The sequence below is a fragment of the Aotus nancymaae genome, unplaced genomic scaffold, assembly GCF_030222135.1.
Source record: "Aotus nancymaae isolate 86718 unplaced genomic scaffold, 86718_ANA_hifiasm-v0.15.2.pri h1tg000029l, whole genome shotgun sequence".
Lineage (NCBI taxonomy): Eukaryota > Metazoa > Chordata > Mammalia > Primates > Aotidae > Aotus > Aotus nancymaae.
Window position 1 is genome coordinate 7486244 of NW_026988442.1, and position 27955 is coordinate 7514198.

The following is a 27955-nucleotide window of genomic DNA, read 5'->3' on the forward strand; positions in this document are numbered from 1 at the left end:
CTCTGGCACTTAAACCCTCCCTCTTAACAAGGCCAGAACAAGAACAAGTCCCCTTATTTAGGGTAGCTATAGAAAGATTTATTTCCGCATCTGATACAGAGAAAATTAACTGTGGGCAAGTTGGTGTATGCAGACTAGCGCGTCTTGGGCAGGGTCCGAGGTCTGAAGTCACAGCCTCCCGCTTCTGCGCCCATCGTACTCAGCCTCAGCCCAGCACAGGCTTCCGACCCGTCCTGGGCTTTCTTCACGCTAACGCACTGGGCAGAGGTGTTTGAAACCCTGCCCTGGCCAGTGGCCTGAGAAAAAGAAGGTGCGGCAGATCCATGCGGGCAGTCCCAGGAGGCGACACGCAGCGGCATTGCGCCGTCCGGTCCGCAGTCCGCAGATCCCAGGCGCTTGCTGCTCTCTGGCGGCCGAAGTCGGGATCCGGAAGACCCAGGACTCACACCTTCTACGCACCGCGCGACCAAGGGCACCAGCGAGTGACCGAGAGACTCGGGGGAGAGGGCAGTAGGAAGAGGGACGCTGTTGAGGGCCAAGGAGGAGGGGGTCCGGGAGAGTAGCGAGAGGGAACGCGAAGGGCACCGCGAGGGGAGAGGGCGGGCTTGGGCACCTGCGGAGAAGCGTGGGTGGCTTCTGCAGGACCCGAGTGCGCGCCAGCGCCGCAGCCCCCCTGAACCCCAACGCACTCGCTTGCCCTGCGCGAAGGGTCCCTTCTCTCCTAGAGTGTGGCGCCCCTCTCTCGGCCCGGGTCGCCCCCTCCTCCTTCCTGGCGGTGCCCCTCCTCGGTCCCGCCCCCCGCGCCGAGTTGGGAGCGCCGCAGCGGCCGCTGCCTGCACCGCCCGGTCCCGGAGCCGCCGCTTTGCCCGCTCGCCGGGCACTCTCAGAGCGCAGCGCGCGTCGCCGGCCCCTGTTCGGTGCGACTCCACCGCCGGCCTCGGGGAGCCCCGGCCGCCGCCCGGGCCAGGCAGCTCCGCTCTCGGACAGCCGCGCTCCGCGTCACAGGAACTTGGGCAGGACCCGGACGGGACCCGCGCGCGGAGCTGCATCTGGAGCCCCGCGGCTATGCCAGGTGCTCCCCTCCCTGCCGGTCGTTCGTACTGCGCCCTGGCCCGGCCCCCGACGGCCGCGCGTTGAGATGACTTTCCGCGATCTCCTGAGCGTCAGTTTCGAGGGACCCCGCCCGGACAGCAGCGCAGGGGGCTCCAGCGCTGGCGGCGGCGGGGGCAGCGCGGGCGGCGCGGCCCCCTCAGAGGGCCCGGCGGTGGGCGGTGTGCCGGGGGCCGCGAGCGGCGGCGGCGGCGGCGTGGTGGGTGCAGGCAGTGGCGAGGACAACCGGAGCTCCGCAGGGGAGCCGGGGAGCGCGGGTGCGGGCGGCGACGTGAATGGCACGGCGGCCGTCGGGGGGCTGGTGGTGAGCGCGCAGGGCGTGGGTGTGGGCGTCTTCCTAGCAGCCTTCATCCTTATGGCCGTGGCGGGTAACCTGCTTGTCATCCTCTCAGTGGCCTGCAACCGCCACCTGCAGACTGTCACCAACTATTTCATTGTGAACCTGGCTGTGGCCGACCTGCTGCTGAGCGCCACGGTGCTGCCCTTCTCGGCCACCATGGAAGTTCTGGGCTTCTGGGCCTTTGGCCGGGCCTTCTGCGACGTGTGGGCCGCCGTGGACGTGCTGTGCTGCACGGCCTCCATCCTCAGCCTCTGCACCATCTCCGTGGACCGGTACGTGGGCGTGCGCCACTCACTCAAGTACCCAGCCATCATGACCGAGCGCAAGGCGGCCGCCATCCTGGCGCTGCTCTGGGTCGTAGCCCTGGTGGTGTCTGTAGGGCCGCTGCTGGGCTGGAAGGAGCCTGTGCCCCCTGACGAGCGCTTCTGCGGCATCACCGAGGAGGCTGGCTACGCTGTCTTCTCCTCCGTGTGCTCCTTCTACCTGCCCATGGCGGTCATCGTGGTGATGTACTGCCGCGTGTACGTGGTCGCGCGCAGCACCACGCGTAGCCTCGAGGCGGGCGTCAAGCGCGAGCGGGGCAAAGCCTCGGAGGTGGTGCTGCGGATCCACTGTCGCGGCGCGGCCACGGGCGCGGACGGGGCGCACGGCACGCGCAGCGCCAAGGGCCACACCTTCCGCAGCTCGCTGTCCGTGCGCCTGCTCAAGTTCTCCCGTGAGAAGAAAGCGGCCAAGACTCTGGCCATCGTCGTGGGCGTCTTCGTGCTCTGCTGGTTCCCTTTCTTCTTTGTCCTGCCGCTCGGTGAGTGACCCCTCTCCCACCAGCCCCTCCTGTTCTCTCTGGGCCTGTGGCAGTGCCCTCCTGGCACCCAGACTTGGGCGACCCCCACCTGAACATGGAAGGTTGACTTAGCAAGTCCTAGGTCTCCTAAGAGGCAGGTGTGCGTGTACCACTTTGTGGAGGGCCGAGGAGAGGCTCTTCGTGCTCGCCAGGTTTGTTTCGCAGGCTTCTAACTTTTCTGCCCTTCCCTTCTTCTCTTCCAACTCCTGGACTTATGCTACTAGCCCTTCCAAAAATAAAACGTCTGTGAAAATCTGGGCGGGCAGCTGCCCATATGTGGTCGGCAGTGTATGTGTCCCCCTACAGATCCCCCTCCCAGGAGGTGGGTGCATAGAGTGGGTGGGCCTACACGTGTTCATTCATGGGCCGCAAGCTCTGGCCAGTCAGCAGGTACATCAGCAGACGCCAAAAGGCACCCGCTTTTCCCCAGCATTCATTCGTTTTGGAAGCTGGCCCCATTTTGAGGCCCTCCCCAGCTGGTGTTTCTGAGTGCTCTGGGCCCTCATTTTTGAAATCTCCTCTTGGAAAGGAGGAGATTTTGCTTCTCTTTTGAGAAGCAAAGGGATAGGGATAAATTGTCAAACGGAAAGTTCACATCGTTAATCGTTATTTCTTGAGCTTACTGAGTCCTTGAGCTCTTCCGGGGAGCTTTCCTGCTTCTTTCACAAGCTGCCCTGCAGTCCTGGGATTTGGGCAGCAGTTTTTAGAGGCTTCCTCCTATCTCTTGAGCCCTCTCTTGGAAGCCTTGGGTCTGGGACTAGGGGCTGGACCAGTGCAAGCAGTAGAGGGGGAACAGCATCTCTGGGGACTAATTTGCCTGGAGTCAGATCCACCCATGGCTGCAACCTCCACCGGCCCAAGCTGGGCCTTCTCTGGCTTTCCCAGGCCTGGACCCTTCCACACTGCCAGGCTGAGTCAGGAAAGAGACAGTGGCCTCCTTCCTGTGCCCCTGAAAGCCCTCTCCACAATGCAGCCCCAGTGACCTTTATACATTATAAATTAGATGTGTCACTCTCCTATTAAAAGCCCTCAATGCTTTCCCATTGTCCTGAGAACAAAATCCAAACTCTCTATCATCACCTATGAGAAGGTGACCTTCAAACTTATTATGGTCCATACCAAAATAGGACACTATGAATATTTACACTGGGACCACAGGCTGGAACTGGGGCCATACAGACATGTGGTCCCCCTTCCTACAATGGAGATCCCAAATGAGAGCCACCTCCGCCTCTGCCTTCACCGCCTTCCTGCTTTTCTCTGCTCATGCTCCGCCCCTCTGAGCCTCTCCCAGTTTCTTGCCAAATCCCAGGCTTGTCCTCAGGCCTTTGCACTTGCTGTTTTCTCTGTCTTTACTGCCCTTCCCAATCCCCCGGCCAACTCTACCCTTTAGGTCTTGGCTTAAATGTTCCCTCTTCAGAGGGACCTTCTTGGACCCATGACCCTCAGTCATGTCCTTGTTTTCACCCTTGAAGCACAAGGTTCTCTTCCTTCACTAGATCATCGGTTGTAATTACATCTGTGTGCTGCTTGGTTTGTGTCCAGGACTCGCCCAGACAGTGTGTGAGGGCAGGGCTGTGTCACCTGTGTCATCACTGAGTCCAGGGCACTCAGCATGGTGTCCTGGTATGTGGGGAGCAATAGAGACCACTGCAGTGAGGACCACAGGCTCTGCGCCACTCCCAGCTCTGCCTCTCTCCCGCTAGCTGTGTCACCGTGGGAAAATCCCTTAACCCCTCTGTGCTTGCTTTTTTATCTATAAAACAGAGATGGGATGATGGTAATAATGCCCATCTAGAGGGCCATCGTGGAGCTGTAGCTTTTGTAACAGATAACTCAATATAGGGTAAGGAATGAATATGTAACCCTTGAAAATCATCCAGCCAAAGTTTGTTGCAGAACTGGGGCAAGCAGTGGACCCTAAGCAACACACTAGGAGGAGGAGGCAAGTAAGCAGGGAGGATAAGGTTGGTGTCCGCCCCTTCAGACACGCAAGCCCATCCCCCAGGCCCCTCCCCCCAGCCCCTGCTCCAGCCTTGCCCAGCTCTGCTGGGCTCCCGGGTGCCCTCATTCAACCCTTGTCCCTTGGTTCACACTGGGCTCCTGTAGGGAACGCCCAACCTGTGTAGAATGCCAGCTCCCTCTTTTTTTTGCCCTTGTAACTTCCTTTAAAATTTTAGTTTAATGCACAAATAAGGAGAAAACAAAACAAGCACCCACATACCTGTAATCACCTACACTGAACAGACATTAACATTTTGCCATATTTGCTTTAGATCCCTTCCTCTCTCTTTTCAAAGAAATAGAACAAGCCATACTAGATCCCCTCCTCCTGTCCCTTCCTCTTTCTCTCCCTTCCACCCCAGAGATAAATCTGGGGTTTATCACTCTCATACAGATGTTTATACTCTAACTACAAACATCTGTATCCATAACAATATATTGTTTTGTGTGTCTTTAAGATTTACACGAATGGCACCATGCCATGCGTATCATCATTTTTCAATTTGCCATTTCACCCAATATTATATGGCTGAGGTTTATCCATGCTGGGCCATTTTCACAGCAGTACATTTGAGAGTATTCCACAGTACATTGATCCAGTCCCCTGCTGAATGTTAGGTTTTTCTAACTCTTCGTTGCTCCAAGCAACATTGCAAAAGGCTACTGCTTTCTTTGAGGTCCACATCACATGACTCCCTCTTCCAGGAAGTCATCCCTTAATTTCCATGACCCTTGCTCCTTTCTGGCACGCACAGCTCTTTCTCAGTCTTTACATTTCTGCTGCGCCTCACATGTGGTGTAGGGAACTGGGAGGTGGAGGAGGCCTTGCACTCTCCTTCCTAATAATCTGTGCTGCACCAGCCTTCTTGGGCACCTCTCTGAGTGTCCCAGGACAGAGCACTGGGACACTGATGGAGTTGAATTGAGTTGAATCTGGCAAAGATGAGCAAACAGGACAGAGGCCAAACAAGGAAACAGGAAAACAAAATATTCTGATCTGCCCCGGTACGGCTTGGAGGGCAGAAGCAGCAGACAGGGAGGGCAGAGCCCGTTTGGGAGTAGCAGGGGTCTGGAAGCTGTGCAGGAGGGAGAGGGGGCCAGGAGGTCCTGACACTCCCAGCACAGGGCCCAGGGCTGAGAGGAGGGAGATGCCTTTGAAGGAACAGGGAACACTGAGCAGCACTTTTGGGGGGAATGTGGACCCCCAGGGGCTGGCATATGTTGGTATGGAGGTGCCAGGTATGTGGTAGGGGATAGAGGACATTGGGAAGTTGGATGCAGGGATCAAGGATGGGGATGGTTACAGGAGCATGGGGTACAGTCTCCCAGAAAGAGAATGGGAAGAAGAGAAGAGAGGACCTCAGAACAGAACTTTGGGGAGCACTGACATTAAAAGACCCAAAGGAAGCAGAAAAAAAGGCAGCCAGGAGGAGCAGGATGGCTGTTCAGGTGGCACCTGCCTCCTCCCAGGTCCTGGTCACCACACCAGCTGTGATGAGCACCAAAGATAGAGGGATTGAGAAAGAGTATGTATGCCAGCAAGAAATGGGCCCACATAGGCCCTGGAAGTGAAGGCACCCAGTAGGGCCAGAGGAGACCTGGGGTGCCCTCACTCACACTTCCGCACACAAAGCCAGGTAGAAGCAGCAGCAGCCTAGAGGGCATCAAGAACCTCAGGGAAGGGCCCAGAGTCCCAGAGGAACATTGGCATGGTAAGCCATGGGCTATCACCTGTAAACCTGGAATGCTGTGGTCAGGCCAGAGAGGCAGCACCACAGGCCAGCTGCCCTGAACTGTGGGGGCTTCTAAGGACCCAAGTCACTGCCTGGGAGAGACTGGGACACAGATGAGGGTACCTGAAATCCAGAGAGTCCCAAAGAGTGGCTGGGGATCATCCCCCACACCTCCAGCTGCCCCACTTTCCCTGCAAGGAGCAACTGCAGTGCATGTGCCCGAGGCAGGCAGAGGGTCAATGAGCAGCTTAGACCTTAAGTGCCCCAATGCTGCGATTTCAGGCAGCAAGGCCAGGGAGGGCAGCACCGGCTCCTCTGGGACCCCCAGGAAGCTGCTGGTGCCGGAGGTGTGGAGGTGCAAGTAGAAAGCCCCTCATCCAGAGAGAGGGCACCCTCCTGCCCGCATTCAGTGTGACGCCCATCTGAGCCATCTGCTCTGTGCATAGTGACCCAGGACAGTCCTGTTCCATGCCTGTGACCGGTGGGATAGCTAGTAGTACTCCCCTTTCAGTCAGAGGTGCTCCATTTTGGAGAGAGAACGTAGGGACACCAATCCTTGGGGCCTATGGAGGAGGCGCTCTTGGCAGCCCTGCCCATGCCAGGTACAATCCCCTGTCCTCACCACAGCAAGCTGGTGCAGGGCTGGGTGCCATGGAAAATCACAGGGAATTGTCTAAATCTGCCCTCCTCAAAGAGATCTTTCAGCCAGATGCCCAGAGGAGCCCAGACTTGTGTGGGAGGGGCCGCTGTGAGAGCCTGCTACCTGCGGACTTTCAGGGAGGACCCCAAGAGAGGGGATGTGGCCAGGGCAGGGCTGTGTCATTGGGACAGGTGGGCCGGTTGGAAAAGTTCCTGATAAAAGCCTCTGCACCAAGATGCTTTGTGCAAGAATCCCCTGACTCTAGAGGTCTGGGCCAGTTGTTTGGTGTAGAATGCTATTCACCCTCTCCTTGGGTAAGAGGGGACAGGAGGGACTGGGGAAACCCCCGCGACCCAAGCAAGCACCCATCAGCAGAAAAACTTCTTCCTCTCCCAGGTGCCTCCAGAGGCCTTGTTTCTCCTACGTGTTTTTATGGCGGCAGCATCTCATTGGGTTTGGCTTTGGGCTGCCTGGTAAGTGCCTTCCAGCCATGCCCAGAGCGGGGCAGTCTACCGAGACCTACATACACACACAAACACACACACATACACAACAGCACCACCCCTGTCATTCCTAGTGACCACTCAGACCTCAGGCTTTCACTCCCAGCTCTCTCTTTTTGGGCAGGTCACTGAGCATCACTGGCCTTGGGCCTCCAAATGTCATCCACTCAAAGCAGCCCAGACACTCAAAGCCCAGGGCCCCTCTCAAATGCACCTCAAGGCATACAAGCTGGACAGAAGCTCTGATATTAGAAGTCCCAGGACAGTCCAGCCAGTGTCCCCTCCAGTCATCTGTGAGCCACACCTGATCCTCTCTCCTACCTTGTCAGTCTGTGCTCTGTGATAGTGCCTGCGTCCCAGACCACCCCTAGACTTAGATGTCCCATGTGCTCCTGAAACGCTCTGCATGTACTTTTGTCACAATGCACTGTCATTGTCAATATTCAGATATATCTCATGAAATGTGAGGGCAGAAGGCCCTACACAAATCGGCACAGAGAAGTAGCAGTATTGGTGGGTTGCTCTGTGGTTAGGGAGACCTAAAATGTGTAGCCTATGAGAAGAGGGGTCAAGAGAGGAGGCCAGATGCCATCTGCAGGAGAATGGATAAATAAACCATGAATCCATAGACTGGACCGCTGTACAACAGTACAAGGAAAAATAGCAAGCTACTGATGTGCACAAGGGTAAATTTCATGGACATTACACTGGGCAAAATAAGCCAGGTTGAAACTAAAAGTGTATATAGTTTATGATTCTGTGTAGATGAAGTTCAAAAACAGGGAAAACTAATCAATGGTGATAAAATCCGGGATAGTGATAACCCATCTGTGTGTGTGCAGTGAGTGGTATTAACTGGCAGAGCATGCTAGAAAACTTTCTGAAGGCCTGGGACAGTTCCACACCTTGACCTGGCCAGTGATGACACTGGTGCATGCATATGCAAAGCCATCTGGCTGTGTGCTTCAGATACACACGTGACTGTCTACATGTTATGCCTTGTTATAGCAACAGAGAAGCAGGAGGAGGCAGGAGGGAGGCTGTGAGCCGTGCTGAGTAATTGGTGTCCAGGCTAGAAGGCATACTTTGGTGGCCGCATGTGGAGAGTAGATTAGGTATATGTGTCTGAGAGTCGGCCAGGTGCTAAAGGACCCACCTTCACAGGCTGCCTGAGGCTATGCAGGGGTCTGTGGATGAAGGGGAGAGGCGAGGGGTGCTTTGTGGTAGGTTCTCAGTAATAGCATCATTGTCTCCTGGCTCAAAAGCCGAAAGAAAGAGCTGGCTTTACACCTCCTATCTGTGCTTTTCTGGCACCTGGCACATAATAGGTGTTCAGTAAATGTGTGCAGAGGAAGGAAACGGCAGAACCCATGTTCTGTTCCCATCCTGCCATGCCAAGGGTCTGGGTGGCAAAGCACAGTCCTCCATTTATTTAATATTTTCATTTTATTTTATTGTGGCAAGAGCATGTAGCTGAGATCTACCTTCTAACACATTTTTAAGTGTAAATATCATATCATTAACTACAGCACACTGTTGTACAGCAGATCCCTAGAACTTACCTATCTTGCCAAACTGAAACTTTATGCCCATTGATTAGCAATTCCAAATTTCCTGATCCCCTTTCTCCCTGGAAACCACCATCCCAAAAGTCCTGCAGATTTTCTGTGAGCTCTGACGCTTTCTCTCAATCCTTTTTCCTTTCTAAGGAGCCTTGCTCTTTCAGTTACTGCTCAACTCCCCTTGTCTCCTACCTCTCCTCTGCCCACACACACAGCACACTGACACGTCCAGAGCTTTCTTAAAGAGTATTCCCCCTCAATCCCATGGGGCCCTTTGTCCTTAGCCTTTCCCCACTTAGCACTGAAATCTTTCCTCCCTTTCACCTACTTGTAAGCATATTCTTTGCTACTTACCATCTTAACTCTTTTTTTAAAAGATTAGTAGCTACTTTTTTATTTTATTTTATTTTATTTTTTGAGACGGAGTCTCGCTCTGTCGCCCAGGTTGGAGTTCAGTGGCATGATGTCGGCTCACTGCAACCTCCCCCTCCCGGGTTCAAGTGATTCTCCTGCCTCAGCCTCCCGAGTAGCTGGGACTACAGGCCCCCGCCACCACGGCTGGTTAATTTTTGCTTTTTAAGTAGAGGCGGGGCTTCACCATGTTGGCCAGGCTGGTCTCGAACTCCTGACCTCAGATGATCCTCCCGCCTCAGCCTCCCAAAGTGCTGGGATTACAAGCGTGAGCCACCTCACCTGGCCAGGATATTCTTTTAAAAGTTAAGAGGGTCGGCCAGGTGCAGTGGCTCATGCCTGTAATCCCAGCACTTTGGGAGGCCGAGGTGGGCGGATCACATGAGGTCAGGAGTGTGAGATCAGCCTGGCCAACATGGAGAAACCCTGTCTCTAAAACAAAAAAAAAAAAGAAAAAAAAATTGAATATCCTAAAGGCCAGGCACAGTGGCTCACGCCTATAATCCTAGCACTTTGGGAGGCCGAGGCAGGTGGATTACCTGAGGTCAGGAGTTTAAGACTAGCCTGGCCAACGTGGTAAAACCCCGTCTCTACTAAAAATGCAAAAATTAAAATGAGCTGGGTGTGGTGGCAGGTGCCTGTAATCCCAGCTACTCAGGAGGCTGAGGCAGGAGAATTGCCTGAACCCAGGAGGCGGAGGTTGCTGTGAGCCAAGATTGCGCCATTGCACTCCAGCCTGAGTGACAGAGTGAGACTCCGTCTCAAAAAAAAAAAAGAATATCCTGACAGGCCAGGCCTCGTGGCTCAAGCCTGTAATCCCAGCGCTTTGGGAGGCTAAGGAGAGTGGATCGCCTGAGGTCGGGATTTTGAGACCACCCTGGCCAATGTGGAAACCCCGTCTCTACTAAAAAATAATAATACAAAAATTAGCCAGGCATGGTGGTACACACCTATAGTTCCAGCTACTTGGGAGGCCAAGGCGGGAGAATTGCTTGAACCCAGGAGGTGGAGGTTGCAGTGACCGAGATCACACCATTGCCCTCCAGCCTGGGTGACAGAGCAGGATTCTGCCAAAAAAAAAAAAAAAAAAAAAAGAATATCCTGACATTAGTCTTGATTAGAACGCCTTTTTCCACCTGCCACATGCATCAGCCCCACTCAGGGTAGCTCCTCCCATTCTCACACCCCCACCCAGAGCTAAGGGCACACACTTCTCTAGGTCTGCCTCTGGCACTGTCACCCATGGCTGCCAGATCCTCACACTCAGAGGGCTCTTTTTTCTTTTTCAAGAGACAGGGTCTCTCAGAGCAGAATAATGGAGTGAAATTTTTGTTTAAATCGTTTTTTAAAAAAGAAACAGGGTCTTACTCTATTGCCCAGAGTCTGTTGCCCAGACTCTATTGCAGTCATGTGATCACAGCTCACTGCAGCCTCAAACTCCTGGATTCAAGCAACCCCCGACATTTCAGCCTCCCTAGCAGCTGGGACCACACCTGGCCAGGGATCTTTCTTCCATCCTTTCATTCACTCCTGTATGTCAGTTTGTCCCTCTCCTCTTTCTTCTTATGATTCTGCAATCTCTCTCCCATCCCCCTCCTAGTCCTCTGGCTGCTCCTTCTCAGTCATCCTCAGAGAACCCTCTCCCCTTCAGATCCACATTTCTAGACAAGCCCTCTTCCATTCCAGCCCCAAGTCCAGCTACCAAGGTAACCCAGCAGCCCCTCAGACGGCCTGTATTCATTTCCGGTTGCTGCTGTAACAAATTACCATCACTGAGTGGCCTCAAAGAATGTATTACCTCCCAGTTCTGAAGCCAGGAGTCCTAACATCCAGGCCTCAGCAGGGCTGCATTTCCTCTGGAGGCTCGAGGAGAATTCTGTCCCTGGCCTCTTCCACCTTCTAGAGGCCACCAGATGCCTCAGCTCGTGGCCCTGCCTCCATCCATCTGCCGAACAGTCCCACTGCCGCTTCTGTTGCCTCGTCTCCCTCTCTGGCTCTGAGCCTCCTGCCCTCCTCCTTCCTGTCTGAGGACCGTTGTCATTACTTTGTCCCCACCTGGATTCTCCAGGATAGTCTCCCCATCTCAGGACCCCTGTGCCATGGAAGGTGACATTCACAGGTCTGGGTGTCTCGAGGGCATTATTCTACCTACCACATTCCCATACCCCAACCACACTCCTCCTCTCCCAGGCCCACCTTTCTGCTTCTCCCCTCAAGCCTGCCACTCCCCGCAGCTTCGGCTTGGCAAATGGCATCTCTGTGTGTCCTCTGGAGTCCAAGCCAGGAACCCAAGAATCAGCCTCAGTTTCTCCTCATGCCCCACTCAGACACTCCGACCTCCCAAACACCCCTTCAGTCTTGTTTTTCCCATTCCCACTCTCCCACCTTAATTAACTAATTAATCACAAGAACAGATATCCTGAGTGCCAGGTGCTATTCAAATCATTTTATCCCACTGACAGTCCTATGAGGTAGATGCTATTAGCAGCCCCATTTATAGATGAGAAAACTGAGGCACCAGAGAGGTTGAGTAATATGACCAAAGTCCCCCCGGCTTATAAGTGGCAGATCCGACACTGGAACGCAACCATTTTGGCCCCAGAGTCCATGTTATTTCTTGCCTGGGTCAGAGGTCGGGCTGGGGCCAGGGTTAAGTGTTAGTTGGAAGCCATGTTTTCAGCTTCCCATCTCACCGAAGCCCGAAGCCCCTAAACATATCCCCCAGGCTCACTTCCATGCCTTGGATGCTGGCCACGAGGGGATTTTGAGGACTGCCATGGGACATGGCCCCTTCCTGCATGGCTTGATCCTCTCCCAGACCCTGGCAGACCCCCAGAGTCCCTAAGGAAGTCTCTGAGTTCCTAAGCCCATCTCTGGCCCCGCCTGAGCCCAGCCCCACCGTGCACCCCACTGCCCCACCATGCACCCCACTGCCCCACCATGCACCCTGTGTATGCTCGAGGCTAGGACTTCCCTCACTTTGCAAGTGGTCACCTAGGAGAACAGGGTCTTGAGTCACTGAGAGCCAGTGTGGAGCACAGTGGGCAAAGCCCAGGCAGCTCGGTGCTGGGACTCCTGGACAGCGCGGTCACTGCCTGGGAACCTTCTCTCCCCTGGTATTAGTGCTGCTCGGCTCACCCCCAGGAGCCATTTGTCAGTGTGGCCCCAGAGCTGAGAGGCTTATGCTTGGATCAGGGTCCAGCCTGGCCATGGGGCAGAACTGCAGCCTTGCTCACTTAGAGCTTGGGGTGTGGTCACTCCAAGACCACAGATCAGGAAATAAGTGAGTTAAGAAGTGACAACAAAGAGGAGAAAGAAGGGGGAGAAAGAGGGAAGGTGGGAAGAGAGAAGGGAGAAGAGAAGAGAAGGAGTCAAAGAGAAATGGGTAGGGCCCGGTGCAAGCCTAGAGGAGGCAAGAGGATGCGGGACAGGCCTGTGGCTCATCTCCCTAACTTGAGCTCCACCAGATGCCTCCATGGCTCTAGGAGCTGCCCTCCCTTCACCTGCTCCTCAGCTACAGAAGGGAGTCCGGGGCCAGCCCCAGGTGGCTCAAGGATCTCAAGGTAAACGCGGGGGCACAGAAGGACTTCTGACCTACACCTGGTGCATCTCAAGTGAGATGCAATTACCTGTCAGTTACCTCTCACCACAGAAAACTGGTGATGCAAGGAATGTGAGACTTGGCTTGGCACAGCAGGCCCCACGGTGCCTTCAACTCACCCCTTCAAGTCCTCACAATCTATCTGAGATCTGGATGGTATCCAGATCACCCCTTCCTAACAGCCTTCCATGACTGCATCCCTTTAAAAATGGCCTTATCTCTTACCACTCTCCTCCTCCCCTTCTCCACTTTGGCAGTCCTAACTTCCCGGGTTTCTCTCCAACTTGTCAGGCACGCTGGTGCCTCAGGGCCTTTGCACGTGCCCTTCCCTCTGCCTGGAATTTTCTTTCCTCAAATAGATGCGTGGCTCACTCCCTCACAGGGTCTTCAGGTCTCGGTTCAAGTGTACTGTATTAGAGAGGCTTGCTGACCCTTTATAATGTAGCAAAGAGGCCTGCGAGCGGCAGAGGTCCCAGCCTCTCCTGGGGAAGGCTGCTACTGAGCTCCAGGGTCAGGGCCATTGCGTGAGCAGCTGAGAGAACTGGGGGAGAGGAAGGGAGTCCGGGGCTGGGAATTCCTTCTCTCCTAGCCTGCTGGCAGGGTGGGAGGAAACGTGAATATCTAGAAGGATGGGGAAGGATGGGGTATTTTTACTCCTCTGTACCTCTGTGGCCAGGGGAATGGCTTCCTGTGGATAGAAAAGTCCCAGTGGAGGAGAGGGTAGGAAGATGGGGGAGGCTGGGGTGCAGCATCTGATATTTCATGGTTGTCTACAAGTTATGAGCAAGGCTGGCTGTGAATTCTGACAATCTGCCAAGAACAAGTTCCTTCTGGTGATGCCAAAAGGGCGCTATTAATCACACAGTCCGCCCCTTGACTTCAGCGCCATCTGTCCTCAGCGAGGCTTGGCCAGTTGCTCGGCTCTAGCCACGTCCCTCCCTGCCTTAGTAGCATCTCAGCAGCTCCTGCAGGCCTGGACAGTCCTGTTCCTCAGGAAAACAGACTGGCTGATGATAATCTGGGCTGTAAACAACCCCCTGCTTCAGTTTCCCCAACAATATGTGGGCCAGGCTGAATGTTTGCAGAACGACGGCGAGGTTGGTGTGGACAGAATGCAGTGATTGAGAGCAGAGAGGAAGGAGATGAGGTTAGAACTGAACCGCCCACCCACAGGGTACCCTCCCACCCTGCTGAGACGCCATCATCACTTGCCTTGATGAACCCAGCAGCCCCCTCACTGGTCTCTTGCTTGTGCCCCTGCCCCCAGAATCTTTTCTCAACCTGGCAGCTAGAAAGACTTCAAAGACTGGTCACATCACTCCTCTGCTCAGTTTCACCAACAATATGTGAGCCAGGCTGGCCCAGCCAACATGCCAGAGAGTGGCTTTTCTTGCTGACACAGGAGAGGCCCCACCTCTTCTGACCAGAGGATGCCCAGCCCCCCAGACGTTAGGTTAGACTCCTGACACAGGCACCCCAATAGAGGGAATGGGGAAGGGAGACAGGAGCGGCCCGGCCACCCGGATGGCAACTCACCACACGGGAGGACGAGAACAAGGAGCAGAGAGGAGCAGGCAGGAGTCCTGTTTTGGGCCTTCTCCTCCCTGCGTCCTTACTGCTCCTCTTCAGAGTCAGGTTTATGCAGCCACCCCCGACCCCCACCCCACTATAAGCTGCCTCTCAAATGGGGAGAAATGAATGCAAATGTGCACACTCAGGCCCCGCCTTTCCCAGGAGCGGTCAGAAGAGTTATGATGGCCACTAAGGACCAATTCCTGGTCCCAAGGTTTTGGGGATCAAGCAAAAACATTTGAAGACATGTCCATACACTGACAAAGAATGTCTGGGGTCAGGTTCCCTAGAAGCAGAATTTGAGATGGGGGTTCTTCTTGAAGGACTTTTTTTTCTAACAGATCTCATGGTGCTAGGTGATCTTTTTTCTTTTTGAGACAGAGTCTCAAAAAAAAGGCAGTTGCCCAGACTGCCTTTTTGCCCAGACTGGAGTGCAGTCGTGCAATCATGGCTCATTGCAGCCTCACCCTCCCGGGTTCAAGTGATTCTCCCACCTCAGTCTCTGCTGCCCAGCCTGGAGTGCAGTGGTGCAATCATGGCTCATTGCAGCCTCAACCTTCCGGGTTCAAGTGATTCTCCCACCTCAGTCTCCCAAGTAGCTGGGGCTAACAGGCGTGCACCACCACACCTGGCTAATTTTTATATTTTTTATAGAGATGGGGTTTTACCATGTTGCCCAGGCTAGTCTCAAACTCCTGGGCTCAAAAGATTCACCCACCTCATCCTCCCAAAGTGCTAGGATTTATATGTGTGAGTCACTGTTAGAAGTAGATGCTCCGTCCCACAAAGAAAAATTAGCACTGAGAAAAAGGCTCTTTTAGCAACACAGTTTTTACTTCCTGGACTGCAGGAAGGGTACCCTCGCTAGCCATTGTGCCATAAGAATACAATGAACAAAGGAAAACACACAAATTTACCCCTTACGCATTTGGGGTCATCCTTACTGCTGTGTCTGATCTCCGTTGGCTGGAGCCAGAACTTACAATCTAAACTGAAACCCGATTGAAATTGAAACCCTAACAACTTAAAACTTTTCTAAACAGGTAAAAGCAATGGAGAGCTGGTACATGCCTGTGAGCACGTCCAGCACAGATATCTTGGTTAAAGTACAAGGACATGGAATGGATAGGGCTTAACAAAGTTATTATCACACTTATTCTTTAACAAGAAAGGAAACTTTAAAAAGGAACTTTTCTACTTCCCACAGCCACCATACCCAGCCTGTATGATTTTTTAAATAAATATTTTATTTTATTTTTTAGAGTCAGGGTTTCCCTAAATTGCCCAGCCTGGGTTTGAACTCCTGGGCTTAAGCAGTCCTCTCGCCTCAGCCTCCTAAGTAGCTGGGACTACAGACATGCACCACTGTGCCCTGCTAGGAATTTTTTGAAGGAGGGATTTCAGGAGACACCTGTGAGGGAGGTCAGGAAGCCAGAGGGGAAGAGCTAAACCCAGGGTGTGGTTGAGGCAAAGCCTGGCCTTACCCGACCCCACAGGGATCCCTGGGGCAAGAAAGGCAAAATTGGGCCACATTGAGGCAAGGGGGCCAGCCTTCTCTATCACCACATCAGTCTGTCATTGGCTACAGCTGTCCCCGTGGGAAGCAGGTGTCATGGCCCCAGTTGAAGCAGCTCCCATTGACCAAGGGCAGTTGTCCAGAGAAGGGGCAACGGCCACCCTCTGGTCACCGACACAGCACCTGGGGGCCCCTGGGCAGGACACCAACAGCATCTGACTTCAAGCCTGAAAGGGACTAAATGAGCAAAGACTTTTAGTTGGTGAGAGAGATGGCCAAGCAGCTCTCTGGGGTTCCCCCCAGGAGTTTGGGGTCATTCTGACACTCTCTCCAGCTAGCAAGCCGCAGCCCAGCCCCTCTGAGCCATCTGGACAGATGGACATGGAGCTGAACCTGATGTGGCAGGCCCTGCAAGGCGCCCTTGAGGACATGCAGGCCAACAAATGCCACACAGCCGGGTGAAAGCAGAATGAAGTGCACTCTGGGCACGCACACTCCAGAAGCTGCTATCTCCCCCTCAAACTCCAGCGGAGCAGGCAATCACAGGAACACCCTTGGAGAAGGTTCTAGGCTGAGTCCAGGCTGAGCTCCAGGGGAAATGCCCCCTATGCAGAAAGGAGGAGGACTAGCCTCCTCACCAGAGCAGCCTGTGAAAACCCAGAGGCTGCCGGGCGCGGTGGCTCATGCCTGTAATCCCAGCATTTTAGGAGGCCGAGGCAGGTAGATCACCTGAGGTCAGGAGTTCGAGACCAACCTGGCCAACATGGCGAAACCCCGTCTCTACTAAAAGTACAAAAAATTACAGGCATGGACACCTATAATCCCAGCTACTTGGGAGGCTGAGGCAGGAGAATTTCTTGAACCCAGGAGGTGGAGGGTGCAGTGAGCCGGGATCACACCATTGCACTCCAGCCGGGGTGAGAGAGATACTCTGTCTCAAAAAGAAAAAGAAAAAAAAAAAACCCAGAAGTGAGATGGGCTCACTGCTGGTGGGGCAGCTGCCAGGAAGAACTAAGGGAGTGGCTATGGCTCCTGACCCTAGGGCCCCCGGAAGCCCGGTGGAAGTTCTGTTTCTATGTTTAGGTGATGTCAGTAGAGGACTAGGAGCTTAGATGTTAGGACTAGACCAGCTCAGATGCAGGTCCTGACCCTAAGGGCTACTTGCTCTCTGGGTAACTAGAATTATTCTGCAAAGCGGGATGCCATGAGGATTCATTGAGAGCCACATAAAAGGCCCAGCACAGTGCCTAGAAGGTACTGAACACTCAGAAAGCATCAGCTCCCTTTTCCTTCCTCTGCACATTAGAGGCCACCTATTCAAGTGCCATTTATTTGTTCATTCAACAGATATTTCACAGTCCCTGCTTTGAGTCAGGCACTTGTGCTAGAAGCTGGAATAAAAAGAAAAACATATTTATGGACAGTGCAAAAACATACCTTTTAGAAAATTTCTCAGTCCAGACATGGTGTCTTATGCCCGGAATCCCAGCACTTTCGGAGGCCAAGGCAGGAGGATCACTTGAGGTCAGGAGTTCAAGACCAGCCTAGGAAACATAGTAAGACCCTGTCTTTATTAAGTAGCCAGGTGTAGTGGCACCTGCACAGTCCCAGCTAATTGGGATGCTGAGGCAAGGGGATCACTTGAGCCCAGGAGTTCGGTGAGGCATGACTGCACCACTGTACCCCAACCTGGGTGACAGCGAGACCCAGTCTATAAAAACTTGAAAAAAGAAGAAAAAAATTAATCCCATCCCTGCCTTCAAGAAACCAAGAGTCGCATAGAGTAGGTGGAGCAATCGCAAATTGTATGAACCTGTAGTTAAACGGGAAAGAAAAACTAGGCCGAGCTGAGTGGGGAGACGCCTGACCTGGTGTTGCAGGGACTGGGGGAGGAGGCTCTTGGGAGCAGCAAGATCAGGCAGAAAGGCAGAAAGATCGCAGCCCATGTGGGAGGACCTGCTTGGGGCTTAACGTGGCTGAATTTGGAGGAAGGCAAGACGAAGACTGGTCTAGACACCTTGCGTTTCCCTGTGGGCAGCACCATGTTTCAATTGATTCCTCCGAGCCACAGGAAGCCACTGACAGTTTTGAGAAGGGAAAGGAGAGAAACCAGCTTTTAAGGAAAAGTCTCCAAACAGCTGTGTGCAGAGTGGAGAGGACATGGGTGGAGGCCAGAGGCTGTGTGGCCAGGGGCTATCGGGGGCTGCTGCTGCCATCTAAGCAAAATGAGATGACAGAGCAAGCCAAGGCTTAGGGAACATGGTGAAGTACGGGGACCTGCTAGAAAGGACGTCTACCGCACACGACGTGGTGACCAGTTGGATGTGTGGGATACTGAAGAGGGATTCATTCAGCAAACTCAGCAAGTGTTATGCACCTGCTGTGTGCTTGGTTTGCCTATGAGGTCTTCTTGGCAATGGGAGTGCAGCGCCAATCAAAACAGACCCCAGCCCTGCCCCAGGGATGTTCATTGCAGGGAGAAAGACAGTAGACAAATGAATCGTGACTCAAATGGAACAGTAGAAGGTGACAAACACCATGGGGCACAACAGAGCCAGCTGAGCCAGGCAGGAAGCACAGGGTTAGGGGATATTGCAATTGTAAATATGAAGTCAGGGTGATCTCATAGAAAAGGTGGGGGTCTGAGCCACGTGGATATCGGAGGAAGAAGATTCTGGGGGAAAAGTGCAAAGGCCCAAGGCGGCTGTACATCTGACATGTCCAAAAAGCAACAGGGAGGGTAGAGTAGGCGGGGGAAGGAGAGGAGAGGAGAGGAGAGATTTGGGGGGACATGTTGAGGGGACATGTATAGGTCATAGGCTTTTGCTAGGAGGGGGCAGAGGAGCTGTTGGAGGTTTCTGAGCAGAGGAGTGACGTGACCAGTCTTTGAAGTCTTTCTAGCTGCCGGGTTGAGAAAAGATTCCGGGGCAGGAGCACAAGCAAGAGACCAGTGAGGGGGCTGCTGGATTCATCAAGACAAGTGATGATGGTGTCTGACAGGGTGGGAGGGGGTACCCTGGGGGTGGGCAGTTGACTTCTAACCTCGTCTCCTTCCTCTCTGCCCTCAATCACTGCATTCTGTCCACACCAGCCTCGTCATCATTCTGTAAGCATTCTGGGGCCACCTCAGGGCCTTTGCACTTGCTGTTGCCTCTGCTGGAATATTCCTTCCCAGATGTCCACACACCTCATTCACTCACTTCATTCAGTTCTTTACTTAAATGTCACATACTCATCAGGAATTTCCTGGCCACCTTATCCAGAATTTATACCGCCACCCCAGTCACGTATCATATGCACACTCATCCCCTATCTTCCTTCCCACTTCATTTTTTTTCTCCTTAGTACACCTTTACTCTTTGATACCTTTATATTTTCCTTATTTGTTCTGTTTATTTCCTGTCTTCCCCAGTGAAATGTAAGCTTCATGAGGACAGGATAAGTGTGAGATCCACTAGACACCCAAGTGGAGATGTCTAAGAGGCAGCTGGATCTATGAGTCTGGAATTAAGGAGAGAGGTGTCTGAGCTGTAAAGTCAATACTTAACAAGAGGAGCCTGGATGACATTGGCAGGAGAATCCAAAGACAGGAAACTGCAAGACTAAATGAGGTGCTCCTACATTTTAGCAGTGAGCACGTGAGGAAGGAGTAGCAAGGAATTTTACAGGAAAAACCAAGAGACTGTCATCCTGGAAGCCACAGATGAGATAAGCAGCATCCAGGAGGATGAGGGCAGTGTCCGCGGATTGGGGGCCTGGGAGGGGTGGGACATGAGGGGCAAAGCAGTGGAGCAAAGAATGAGGTCAGGTGGGGAAGAGGAGACTGCAGGTGTGGGATGGAGAGGTGGAGAGAACAAGATGGTAGCCAGGGAGCCAGCAGAGAGGCTGCAGATATAACCAAGGCAGGCTAGTGGTGGCTTAAGGGTCAAGGGCTCCACCATGCAAGTGGGGACACTAACCTTGAGTGAGAGGAGAGACCCCTTCTTTACCAAGAAAGAAGAGAGGCGAGGAAGGCTGGGCGAGTGCCTGGCTTCTGTGGCCTCTGCTTTCCATGTGAAATAGGGGGTGAGATCAACTGCTCTGGAGAAGAAGGGTCAGACTGCAAGGCTTGGAGACAGGGGTAAAGGTTTAGTACAGGAAAGGTTAATTGTAGGTAAATATCAGTTTCCTCTCTATTTCACCTTTTAAAGCTAAGCTCCCCACACCGTGCTTGGCACATAGTAGGTGCCTCACACATTCTTGGACTCCTCTTTGTATCACACCTTGCGCCTCATCCATTACCAACTCCTTTTGGCTGCCAAACCCCCCAACTTTGCACCACTTCCCTTGATGCCACCTTGATCAACGCTTCTATCACTGTCTACCTGCAATGCAGTAAAGATTGATATAGGAAAAGGGAGATAGCTGGCAGAGGACAGGAGCCTAGATCGCTGGAAACATGGGACATAGAGCTGAGGTCAGAGACCCCAAGCATGTTCAGGGAGCGGTTAAATTGCTCGAGTCAGGATCTGGCTGGATGAGTCCCCACACATCCAGAAATGAGGAGGTGGAGTGGTGGAAGAGAACAGTTGAGGAGCTGGTGAGTAGGAGTCCCAGCTAAGCAGAGAAGGAGATGACAGGAGGAATCCAAGGAGCTGGTAGGAGGTCAAAGTACAGATAAGGAAGAGAGAGAGAAGGCAGGAAGGTACACTCAGTGGCTAATGGGTTTTAAGTGAAGAAATGAAATGCTCAGGCTTGTATTTTAAAAGGATCCCCAGCTGTTTACAGAGAACAAGCTTGGAGAGGAGAGGGGGAGGACACAAAGCAGGAGCAGGAAGGCGGCTTAGAAAGGCATTGCAGGGGGCCAGACGCAGAGGCTCACGCCTGTAACCCCAACACTTTGGGAGGACGAGGCAGGCGGATCACTTGAGGTCAGGAGTTCAAGACCAGCCTGGCCAACATGGTGAAACCCCCATCTCTGAAAAAAAAGAAAGAAAGAAAGGCACTGCAGGTAGACAATGATGGTAGCCTGGACCAAGGTAGTAACACGAAGGTGATGGATGAGGTGCAAGGTGCAATACACAGAAAAGAATCCAGGAATGTATCAGGTACTTACTGGATGCCAAGCATGGTATGGGGAGCTTAGCCTTTAAAGGTGAAACCAACAGGAAATTGATTGTTACCTACAGTGCTCTAGGCACTTAAAGGGGAGCGTGATGTGTGGGGGGTGGGAGGGAAGTAAAATAGCTCGCTGGGTCAGGAGAGGGTGGTGTAAGAGAGGCTTCCAGGAGGAGGTGCCAGTGGAGCTGGCACTACCAGATATAGAGGAAGGGCATTCCAGGATAATCATGTGCAAGAACCCAGAGGCAAGACTGGGGAGCTCCTTGTGAGTCAGCATGGCCACTTGGCTGTTGCACATGAAGACAGAGGACTGCAGAGAGACACTGGAGCCACAAGAGGACAAGGCCCATGGGCAAAGTGCCCATGCTCAGGGGTCTTGGGGCAGTTCCCCATTTCACATTCACGGTATTCGATGGTGAAAGAAATGCCCAGCTGTCCTTTTGACTCCCAGAGATCCCTGCATGAGGCTCTGGACCATGAGAGAATGCTGAGGGTTGCAGCCGGGAGAGTGGGTAGGTGCAGGGAGGTGTAGGCAGTGGACTGGAGCAATGTGGGCAGAGGCGGGTGTGAAGTGTAGACCTGCCATCTGTGAGCGGAACAGGAGAAGTCTCTTGAGAGCTGCTGCCTGTGGAATCTGGAGCCCAACGCACAAATGTCTGTATTTCCAGGCAACATGTCTGCATGCGGTGGGCAGAGGGCACGTAAAACAAAGTTGTGGCACATGCCACTGGTTCCCCACCCATCTCCCTCAGAGCTTTAGTGCATGAGGGTCAAATTCTGTTGAAGCACCTGCCTGCATTTCTTTGCCCAGGGACTTTCTCTGCACACTCATGTGGCAGGCAGAAAGTGTGGAAAGTTAGCACCCGGAGGGAGCAGCCCAAACAATGACTGATGGGGAATGGGCATATAAATACCCCACCTCCCTCACCCTACTAATGTGAGAACACTGAGATTTGTGCTCTTCACAGCCACCCAGAGCTCCCCCATTGCCCATAGTGATCAATAAATTGATAACACGTGATTTATTGGCTTCCTTCTCTTCCCTGTGTCTTTTTCCCACTCCACTCAAGCCGTTTCATTTACCTCCCAAATTAACAACTTGTATTTCTACTCTTATCAATCTGCTCTGGTAGAGCTCAAAGTAAGACAAACCCTCACCAGGTGGGAAACCCTCAACCTCAAGTGGGAAAACCTTAGGGCTGAAAGGCTGAGTTTGCATTCCAGCTCCTTCTTGTGTAAGGACTTCCCAGCTCACAGCAGACTTCAGGTTGGTTGAGCATAAATTACCACATTAATGTTTACAGCATACTACAGTACACCATGTTGCCCACCAGTCTGAATAAAAACCAGGGTAATAACAATGCCCTTTGGCTAGCTTCAGGCTCACCACTGAAAAGCATAGTCCACTGATTTGTCATCCTGGGCTAAATATAAAAGAATTGTAGCCTGAGTCAGAAGGCTATTTTCAGCACTCTGTCTTACTTCACAGCCATTGAGCAATGCTGTTCTTGAGGACCACCTTCCTGGAGGCTGAGGTCAACACCAGTAGCCCCCACATTCCAGGGATGGCCCAACCCCTCTCCCAGGGAAAATAATCTCCTTCACACATCCTGACTGATGCGCCAGTGGCCCCTAAACCCACTAGGTCTCAGCTGCTATTTCTGGCTATTCTCCAGAGCTAGGAACTGGGTCCTTTCCCAGATCGAGGTCTCTTCGCTCAAAAGCCACAGAAATGGGGGTAAGTAATAGACACCAATAGGCCAGGCACGGTGGCTCACACCTGTAATCCCAGCATTTTGGGAGGGCTGAGGCAGGCAGATCACTTGAGATCAGGAGTTTAAGACCAGCCTGGTCAACATGGCAAAATACTACTAAAAATACAAAAATTAGCCAGGTGTGCACACCTGTAGTCTCGGCTACTCAGGAGGCCGAGGCAGGAGGGTTGCTTGAGCCCAGGAGGTGGAGGTTAGTGTGAGCCAAGAGCATGCCACTGCAGTCCAACCTGGGCAACAGGAGAGAAACGCTGTCTCAAAAAAAAAAAGGCACCAATACTTATTAAGAGCCTGCTAAGAACTGGGACCTGAAATACATGAATCTTCACAAAATTCCTTCTAGAAAAATAATGTTAAAAGGAAAGTAAGACTTAGATGGCCACATAACTTGCTCAGAGCTACATGACCAAGGTTTGAGAAACCTGTGCCACGTGATGCTATGGGACCCTCCTCCTCCCCTGTGGTGTCTCTCTTAGCACCAGGAACTGTCTCTGTATGGTGGGGTGGGGGGTAATAAGCAAAGTTGATATTCCCCAGGTCAAAGAGAGGGGAATGGTGCCTCTGCCTCCTCAGTATGGATTCCTGCTCTTTTTTCTTTGATGGCAAGAGGAAGAGAGAGAAGGTCCCATAATTTGTCAAGGACCCCCCTACCCCTGGCCTGCTTGTCTCATAGGCACCTGTAACCTCCATCCAGGATGGAACACCCCTGTCCCCGCTGCTCTCTTGCCCCTGCTGAGGGTGAGTGAGGATGAAAGAGTGGCCTCTGCTGCCTAGATTGTGCCTTTGCATTGGGTCATGTGCCTGGCTGGAAAAACAGCTTTTTCTGGGCCCATGGTAGGGATGTCAGGGGAGATGTTTGTGGAAAGGAGGGTCTTCCTGGCACAGCTCAGATCCCAGTGCTCCTGCCCCATCCTGCCTAGCACTCTCCTTTTTTTAAAGCCATCCCAGAAGTCTTTCCTGACCACTTCCACTGGAACAGCCCCATTGCCTTGCATTTCAACAGCCAATGGTCATTGTGTTTATGGAGGCTTAATTCCAGGCCCTATCTCTCACCTGCTTAAAGATACTCATGGCTCCTGAGCATCCACAAAATAAAAACTGAACTTCACAGCATGTAAGCCCCTCCACTATTTGTCTCAAATGAGATTTTTCTGAGTTTATCCTATAGGATATTCCCAGGATCCAAAGTTGGCATTTTCTTTCCCACCTGTCCCTTCCACCTGTAATACCCTCTGCCCTGCCTCATCCTGGCTGACTCTTGTACATCCTCTAAGATCCCTAAGCTGCCTCTGAGCCTATGGCTCCAACCCTACATGAACACACAGCTGTAAATGGGAAGCTACAATGGAGGTTATGTTCTGTTAAACCTGTTGTAAATTGAAAATATCAGAGGCCAGGTGCAGTGGCTCACACCTGTAATCGCAGCACTTTGGGAGGCCTAGGTGGGTGGATCACAAGGTAAGGAGATGGAGACCATCTTTGCCAACATGGTGAAACTCCATCTCTACTAAAAATACAAAAATTAGCTGGGTATGGTGGCTGGGCGCCTGTAATCCCAGCTACTCGGGAGGCTGAGGCAGGGGAATCACTTGAACCCTGGAGGCAGAGGTTGCAGTGAGCCAAGATCATGCCACTGCACTCCAGCCTGGTTACAGAGTGAGACTCTGTCTCAAAAAAAAAAAAAAAGAAAGAAAAGAAAAGAAAATATCATAGGTCAAAATCCACTTAATACACATAACCTACCAAACATCATAGCTTAGCCTAGTCTACCTTAAACATCCTCAAAACACTTATATTCACCTACAGATGGGCAAAATCATCTAGCACAAAACCTGTTTTATAATAAAGTGTTGCATGTCTGATGTAATTTATATTGAAAAACAGGATGGTTGTTTGGGTACTTAAAGTATGGTTTCTACTGAACGCATACCACTTTTGCAGCACTGTAAAGTCAAAAAATTAAGTCGAACCATCATAAGTCAGGGACTGTCTACACTGAGCACCACCATCATCACCCCACCTGCATCTCAATGATATTTACTCACATTCTAGCTAGGAAATAAGGGCCATGTGTAATGCCTCCTAGCGTGTTAGCCCAGCACAGCACCTGGCACAGAATAAACCTTGGCCAACATTTAATTCCAGGGTTCTTACCCCTTTTTGTTACAGACTACTTAGTCATCTGGGGAAACCTACCGGTCCCTTCTCAAAATCATGCTTTCAAAAGCATGAAACAAAATACAAAAGATTACAAATGAAACCGATTTTACTGAAAAAGCCATCAAAATATTTTTACAGGAAATGTGTGAGTTAGTAATGAATGTGCTTCTGCATTAAGGTATTACATACCAAGATCTAGTTCAATTGTTCTGGGACCATTTGTTGAAAAGACAAATGAAAAGACTACCTTATCTCTATTGAATTAACTCTGTACCTTTATCAAAAATAAATTGACTCTGTGGGTCTAAAAAAAAATAACAAGATCTAGAGGTGCATTCCAATGACTGTCATTTCCCAAAAGTGAGGAGCATGGAGACTATTTCAAAACATCTGCAACAACTGAAAGTGATAGGAAAATATCTATGGGGACTGCTAACATTAGTTTGAATTATATGATCAATTAAAGAAAAAAAGCTTTTAAAAAATTAACGTTAGTTTTATTTAGAAGTCTCAATGAGGACTACAGACAGCCCTGTAGGTCAAGCCCTTCAGAGAGGTTGTCTCAGACTGCTCCTGTGCAGTATTTTAATCTACTGTTTATATATAAGTAGTGGGGATCCATTTATATTAAACTTGCTAGAAGTTCTATTAAAGCAGAATTATATTGAGTTTTGGGTGTAAGAGTGTATCTGTTCACAGCAGCATAATTACTAACCTGTTCAGACGTTATCTTATGTGCAGGAAGAGGCAAGGACTAGGGTCATTTATCATTTCAGGAATATAATGACTCAGACGAGATGTGGCAGGAGGTAGGGGCATATGTTCTATCCTATTTTATCTTGACAGCATCTTTCCAGAGAGCTGAACTTTGTCACAAAGTCAGGGACTTCAGGAAATTATGCTGGCGCACAGAAATGAGCAAACAGGCCAGGCGCAGTGGCTCACACCTATAATCCCAGCGCTTTGGGAGGCCGAGGCAGGCAGATCACAAGGTCAGCAGTTCGAGACCAGCCTGGCCAACAGGGAGAAACTCCGTCTCTACTGAAAATACAAAAATTAGCCGAGGGTAATGGCAGGAGCCTGTAGTCCCAGCTGCTTGGGAGGCTGAGGCACGAGTATTGCTTGAACCCGGGAGACGGGGGTTGCAATGAGCCGAGATTGCCCACTGCACTCCAGCCTGAGCGGCAGTGTGAAACAAAAAAAAAAAAAGAAAGAAAGAAACAAAGAAAAGAAAAGAATTGAGCAGACATGGCTTATGTTTGCTACTTTGTGTCATAATAGGAAACTGCCAATATTGCACCAGTTTTGAGCTACAAAAACAGCAATTGCACGTGGTTTTGTCTAACTCTACTCTGGTTTGTTGCCTATACTCATTGAAGGAAATCCTCAATATGAGGTAGAGGTGAGTGAAAACAATTATTATTTTTCCCTATCCAAGTTCATAGACCTCCTGATTTACAGCACGGATCACTTGAGAACTCCTAGTCAATGACTCAGCCAAGGATACTCAGCCAAAGTATCTCCCCTTTGTGCCCAGGGCCTGCCTGGCCTACCCCTACCCAAGCGGCTAACCAGTGTCGGCCTCTGCCTCCTACAGGCTCCCTGTTCCCGCAGCTGAAGCCATCGGAGGGCGTCTTCAAGGTCATCTTCTGGCTCGGCTACTTCAACAGCTGTGTGAACCCGCTCATCTACCCCTGTTCCAGCCGCGAGTTCAAGCGCGCCTTCCTCCGCCTCCTGCGCTGCCAATGCCGTCGTCGCCGGCGCCGCCGCCCCCTCTGGCGAGTCTACGGCCACCACTGGCGGGCCTCCAGCAGCGGCCTGCGCCAGGATTGCGCCCCGAGCTCGGGCGCCGCGCCCCACGGAGCGCCGCTGGCCCTCACCGCGCTCCCCGACCCCGACCTCCCAGGCATGCCCGAGATACAGGCTCCGGTCGCCAGCCGTCGAAAGCTACCCAGCGCCTTCCGCGAGTGGAGGCTGCTGGGGCCGCTCCGGAAACCCACCACCCAGCTGCGCGCCAAAGTCTCCAGCCTGTCGCACAGGATCCGCACCGGGGGCGCGCAGCGCGCAGAGGCAGCGTGCACCCAACGCTCAGAGGTGGAGGCCGTGTCCCTAGGCGTTGCCCACGATGTGGCCGAGGGCGCCACCTGCCAGGCCTACGAGTTGGCCGACTACAGCAACCTACGGGAGACTGATATTTAAGGACCCCAGAACTAGGCCGCAGAGTGTGCTGGGCTTGGGGGTAAGGGGAACTAGAGAGGAAGGCTGGCTTTGTTCAAGAGGCGCCATGCAAATCAGAGACCCGGAAACTGATCAGGGTAGCTGCTCTGTGGCCTCCCTGAGGAGCTGGGCGGAGCTTGAGGCTAGAGCCCTAGAAAGGTGAAAAGTAATGGAGCCCCCTGCTGGACTCAGGTTCCCAGAGCTCTTCTCTTAAAAGGGAGGGGCTGCGGGCTCCGTGAGGCCATTTGCTCCCAATCCGTATTTGAGAAACACTGCCCCATCCCCCATGCCCTGAACCCTGAGTAAACAGCCCCAAGCATGGCCAGGAAGGCCTGCTTCTCCTCTTCTGGGGAATTGGCAAAGAAGCTTTGTGGCCAGTTGCCCCAGTGCCTCCCTTAGTGAAAAAGTCAGTGGGGCCAAGGCTCCTCAATGGACAAATTTCTCATTCTTACTGCCGACTGGAGGAACCCAGTAGACCTACCACCGCCACCCACAAGCTTTGGTGGCGGATTGTATGGCCGTCATACAAGTCTGTTATATTTATCCATGGGCCCTCTGTCCACCACCCAGGCTCCTCCGTGCACCCCCATCACCTGGCCCTGCCCCTCATTACTTCCCCTCAAGGGCCTTACTGTTTACACTCTGTACATAGCTCATTGTGCCTGTGCCCATCACTTCTTGCTGGGATTCCGAGCCACCAATTGGAGAGCTTTATTTGTCATTTTGAGACATATTTATTGGTAAGAGTACTTCTATTTTGTCCACACTGTGCAAACTGTCCCTTTTTAGCCCATAACCCATAAAATCTACTTTTTTCCCCTGAAGTCTTTCAAGAACTAAAGGCCCACAACAGAATAGATTGGATCTACATTT

At 52.3% G+C, this 27955-nt stretch overlaps 1 protein-coding gene across 1 annotated transcript; it reads left to right on the plus strand.

Moving 5' to 3' along the window:
• Positions 1-810: 810 nt before the first annotated feature.
• Positions 811-27950, plus strand: ADRA1D (adrenoceptor alpha 1D). The gene is made up of 2 exons (XM_012455391.3): positions 811-2252; positions 26463-27950. The coding sequence occupies exons 1-2, from the start codon at positions 1139-1141 to the stop codon at positions 27062-27064; spliced, it is 1716 nt and encodes a 571-aa protein (XP_012310814.2). The 5' UTR covers positions 811-1138; the 3' UTR covers positions 27065-27950.
• The last annotated feature ends 5 nt before the right edge of the window (positions 27951-27955 follow it).